Source organism: Nematolebias whitei, chromosome 17 (assembly GCF_014905685.2).
Source record: "Nematolebias whitei isolate Nwh7 chromosome 17, NemWhi1, whole genome shotgun sequence".
NCBI classification, from domain to species: domain Eukaryota; kingdom Metazoa; phylum Chordata; class Actinopteri; order Cyprinodontiformes; family Rivulidae; genus Nematolebias; species Nematolebias whitei.
In genome coordinates this window covers 29,997,258-30,002,650 of record NC_056514.1, presented here as the reverse complement: position 1 = coordinate 30,002,650, position 5,393 = coordinate 29,997,258, and the positions used below count along the sequence as shown (strand labels likewise).

General features: G+C 44.2%; 1 protein-coding gene across 1 annotated transcript; it reads left to right on the top strand.

The window, feature by feature from the left end:
- The first annotated feature begins 2,834 nt into the window (after positions 1 to 2,834).
- Positions 2,835 to 5,393, top strand: LOC119423684 (zinc finger protein 503). The gene is made up of 2 exons (XM_037691090.1): positions 2,835 to 3,274; positions 3,769 to 5,393. Exons 1-2 carry the CDS (start codon positions 3,017 to 3,019, stop codon positions 5,203 to 5,205), a joined length of 1,695 nt encoding a protein of 564 aa, XP_037547018.1. The 5' UTR covers positions 2,835 to 3,016; the 3' UTR covers positions 5,206 to 5,393.

The window sequence follows — 5,393 nt, the reverse complement described above, 5'->3', positions numbered from 1 at the left end:
GCCCCTGTGCAGCCTGCAACCTTTAAGGTGTCCACAATACCATTACTTTTACACTTTATCATGCGTTTAGCTGCTGTTACAGAAGACAAACGCTTAACACAATCTAATTTAGACCAGACTAATACATGCATTTTTCTAATCAGCCCAGTAGCAACCGTCAGCCTTCAGAGCTGAATTATACAATTGTGAACAATTTAGATGCTGTCACGTCGAGTTTAATAGTCTTTTTTTTTAATAAGCTTTGATGAAATTTTTTAATTGACCCAAAATGTGTGTTTAAAGCATAGTTTCAGCACAGAAACAAATAAATATTAGTTCTAGCTCTTTTAGTCACATCATAAAATGAAATTATGTGCAATCTCTTGTAATATTGGAATATCTCACATAATCTGTTAGCACTTGTGCATGCATTATGAATAACTGTCAGCTACTATACCAAACTTTGGCCCGATATCTGTACATTTAGCTGTTTTTGTGGCGTCTAAGCAAGCAGCATCCATCTGGAGTTGAACTGACTTCAACAGTTGAACACATGTAAAGCCAATAATTATTTTCAGTGATTTTCATTAAAATCTGTGAGATATTTTGCTAACAGTACCAACATACAAACATGAAAACATGCACATACACAGGCAAAAACCTAAAGTTACACATTACAGCAAGCAGATTGAGCACTAAACATCTATTACTAAAAACTCTAAAGTAAAATGAAAAGGCCATGAGGTAAAAAAATAAAATAAAAATCCTTCTTCAAAATGATCAAGATTCTGACCAGCTTGATTGTACGGAAGCCCGTTCCCGTCATTAAAAAGAAATGAAACATCCAATGGTATGTCATGATTTTGACTTTGAAAGTCAAAATTTGGACTTTTAAAGTCTTAATTTTGACTTTCAAAGTCTTATTTTTGGTATTGAAAGTCAAAATTTCAACTTTCAACGTTTTAATTTTGACTTTCAATGTCAAAATTTTGGCGTTGAAAGTCAAAATTTCAACTTTCAAAGTTCATTCAACCTTTATTTATACAGGTTAATCCCATTGAGCCTCGGGGACTCTTACAAGAGACCTGAAAAAAAAAAAGTCTTAATTTTTAATTTCAATGTCAAAATTTTGGCATTGAAAGTCAAAATTAAGACTTTGAAAGTTGGAAAATTTGACTTTGAAAGTCAAAATTATGACAAACCATTGAATGTTTTATTTCTTTTCACTGGCAGAAATGGGCTTCCATATACCTGTGTACGTTTTCTTTTTTGGACTTTCCTTTGACTTGGGCAAAGAGAAATTATTACTGAACAGTCTTCAGCGATCAAAAAGCCTTTGGTAGAATAAAACCTATAATCAACCTGATTGGCCACAATTTGCAATGCTTGAAATAAAAAAACTGCACATCTGAAGAAGAACAAAAGACATAACTCATTTTGACCTTGTGCATTTTGACATTTCTTACCAGGTGATTAAACACGAACTGACTGACAGAAAAACCTTAAACTTCTGAACATTGTTAGAAACAATACAAGCTTTATTGTTCCTGCAGGATCGCCAAGAATAGGAGCATTTGCATGAACGAGCTCTCCTGTGAAATACAAGCGGAAGAGTTCAAGCATTCTGTTTAAAAAGTAATGAATTACTCCTGGAGAAAAAGGAGGGCGGTGAAACTGCAGCCATTTAAGGAGAAAGCAGAGAATTTGGTGTCTTGCCGCTGCGAGCCATCCATCACGTCCACAATAAAGGAGTTTTTGCCTGACGGTCGAAATTTATGGTCGCCCTTCTCTGCCCTAATAACTCAAAGCGCTGTGTCAGAGCCTGACAGCCGCTGCCGAAAACAGCCCCCCCTGTTATCAATCAAAAAACACTTGCATATGTTTAACTTTCGCCTGATCAGCAAGACATTTATAGCCTATTGAGTAATAAGATAAGTGGGTCTGTTTGGATGGGGAGAAATGTGGACGCTTTGATGATTAATGGAGTTTTTACGCACTCTTGGAATGGACATTTATTATTATTATTATTTTGCATGAATGTGGAAATGCATATTAATTTAAATTCCAAGCAGAATAAGTACATTTAATCCACCGCCATGGCAAAAAAAAATATGAAGAGTTTCAAAAAGAGCAGCTGGCCTGAATTATGACGGTCGAGTAAAGGAAGGAGAAATCTTCACTTCGCTTCTTATGGGTTCACTTGACCTCAATCTGACAGAGAAGAGGCAAGAGGGAAAAGGCAGACAGCTGACAGATAGCCTGTCATGTGTCAGTATCCTGTCCTGCACGCCAGCTGTGATTGAAAAGGGGGAGAGCTGGAGAAAACGTGCAACGCAGCAACAGACGGATGCGCACAACGTCACCAAAATAATGTGTTTTGTGTCCAAGTTTTGCACTATGGTGCCACAACTCTCTCTTTTGGAAATGTTTTATTTTATTTTTATGGAATGCACTCCTGAAAACTGGCTCCAAATAATTAAAAAAAAATAGATTTAAAACAGTTTAACTCCAAAATTTGTTTTGTTTTAGTGAAAGTGTTCGAGAAACAGGAGGCGCAGCGCATGCGTTCCGCTTGGCCAAATTACGCACAAAGCGCAGATAAAAGATTCTCTCAATCCAAACGCATGATCGTGGCGTAAAACTCTGATAGTGTGAGGGAAGGGGGAGAGGGGAGGGGGGGGGGGACGTCGCGTCACTTCAACCCTTCATCCTTCTGGGATCTCTATTTGATCGGGAGGAAGCGGAGAGGCGGTGATCTGCCGAGTGATTGAAGACGCGCGGCTCGGGAGGAGGCGGAGTGATCCCTCCTGCCCAAGACGCACAACAAGTTCGCTGTCGGACCTGAAGCTGCACAACTCGAGCGTCGCCGGGGAAGGAAGCTGCGCACGGACTCTGCTCACGCGTCCCGCCTCTGCTCTAAAGGATATATGATCTCGTTTATTCCTGCAGGAGGCTTTAACCTTCAGACGTGCTTTTCTTTTTTGGCTCCATCTCCTTCACACATGCCTTTTTCAACCATTTTGACGAAAATTGGGTCATGATCACATCGCCCACGGTCTCTGTCCTGAGAAATAGCACGAATCCAGCGTGGGAGAGCGGCTCCTCCTCGAGGGAGAAGGGAGCAGCGAAGAGCAGCCAACTGTCCGTCCTCAGCTCCGTCTCTCCCGCAGACCCTTCTCGTCAAGCCAGCCGTCTTCCCATAAAGATTTTGAAAATGCTCACGGCGCGTGCAGGACACATTTTACATCCGGAGTACCTCCAGCCTCTACCTTCCACCCCCATCAGTCCCATTGAGGTAAATAAAAATTGATGCATGTTTTTTTTTACGTTTACGCACGAATGCAGAAATTAATTGGCTCGATTTCAAACTATAAAGTCGATTTTTTTTTCTTCTGTCTCCTGAAGTCGCCACAGCTTCCAGAGGGACATCGGTGTTCCATGTTTGTGTTGCTTTTCACCTGATTACGAGTTGGATTTGTTTTCTGTTTGTTCGCCTAATTAAAAAAAACAACAACAACAAATTAGCCTTTTAATTTGAAAATATTCCACATTCTAATGATCAGTCGTTGCAAACTGATGTGATTTTAATGTCAGATTGAAATTTGCTCAGTTTGTGTTTATGCAGAGTTTTCCCATTGATTTTTTTTCCCGGAGAGAAGTTTGTGCGCAGTGCGTAAAATACGCGGAACGACCGTCTTTGCCAAACTATAATGAGAATTTGGAGCTTTATATGCACGAGCAAGTGTTGTATGGTTTTCACACATTTGGTTTCCTGTTATTTCCTTGCAGCTGGATGCCAAGAAGAGCCCGCTGGCTCTTTTGGCCCAAACGTGCTCGCAGATCGGCAAACCGGACCCGCCGTCCTCCTCCAAGCTCTCCTCCGTGGCCTCAAATGGATCTAGTGAGAAGGAGAGCAAATCTGGACCGCTGAAGATCAGCGATATTGGAAACGAAGACAAATCGAGCTTTAAACCTTACTCAAAGTCGTCAGAGAAGAAGGACTCGAGCAGCAGCCTCAGTGGAGATAAAACCAGTTTTCGAGTGCCTAGCGCCACCTGCCAGCCGTTCACCCCCAGGACAGGCAGCCCCAGCTCCTGCACGTCCATTTCTCCACTTCCCTCTGAAAGTAAGGCGACTGACAAGGAGGACAAAAAGGAGTCGGATTGCAACAAAAGCGGCCTGACTGAGAGCGGCGGGAGCCAAAAGATAAACGGAATTACCTCTGAGAGTAACCAAGAAAACACATCTGGATCCAAGACTGTTACATCAGACTCCACATCTGTAACCTCATCATCTTCCTCTGTTCTAAGCTCTGGACTGGTGGCGCCCGTCTCCCCCTACAAGCCCGGCCATACAGTTTTCCCCTTGCCCTCTGCTGGTATGTCCTATCCTGGAAGTTTAGCGGGTGCCTATGCAGGTTACCCGCAACCGTTTCTCCCACCCGGAATGACCCTTGACCCCACCAAATCCACCAACCAGCTCTTAAGCGCACAGTTTGCTGCCGCCAGCTCTTTGGGGTGCAGTAAAACCGGAACAAGCCCCCTGGCTGGAGCATCCCCGCCGTCGTTGATGTCCGCCAGTCTGTGTCGAGACCCCTACTGCCTGAGCTACCACTGCACGAGCCATTTGTCTGGAGCGGCCACGTCCAACTGCTCACACGACTCGGCTGCTGCTGCTGCAGTTGCAGCCAACGCTCTTAAGTCTGGATACCAGCTCATGTACCCGACGCACCCGTTACACAGCATGCACACCTCAACCCCGTCTTTCACCGGACACCCCTTGTACCCCTATGGCTTCATGTTACCCAACGACCCTTTGCCGCACGTGTGCAACTGGGTATCGGCTAACGGACCTTGTGACAAGCGCTTTGCTTCCTCCGAGGAGCTCCTCAGCCACTTGCGGACTCACACAGCCTTCGCCGGCACGGAGAAGTTGATATCTGGGTATCCAGGGTCCACCTCTCTTGCAAACGCCGCAGCTGCCGCCGCTATGGCTTGTCACATGCACATGCCTCCTAACGGCAGCCCGGGCAGCCCCAGCCCGCTGGCCCTCAGGGGTCCCCATCACCCCCTCGGACTCAGCAGCCGTTATCACCCGTATTCAAAGAGCCCCCTTCCCACTCCCGGGGCTCCAGTGCCGGTGCCTGCAGCCACTGGGCCATATTACTCCCCGTACGCCTTGTATGGACAAAGACTGACGACGGCCTCGGCCTTAGGATACCAGTAGAGACAAAGAATTATACGTTTATAAAGGAGATTTAGGCCTAATGAGTTTTATATTGTACTTCATGCAGGGACTGGATCCATGTCAGGATCAGTGTATTTATTTGCGATAGCTTCAAGCGTGACTAAAATAATAAAAAACAAAACATTATTATAATATAAATTTGACATGCCTCAATGTGCATTATTTTA

What these genes read in the sequence shown, in the direction of transcription:
- LOC119423684 (XM_037691090.1), top strand. Translation starts at nt 3,017, where the DNA reads ATGATCACATCGCCCACGGTCTCTGTCCTGAGAAATAGCACGAATCCA. An exon ending in CCCCCATCAGTCCCATTGAG is followed by an intron (nt 3,275 to 3,768) that starts GTAAATAAAAAT and finishes ATTTCCTTGCAG; the next exon opens with CTGGATGCCAAGAAGAGCCC.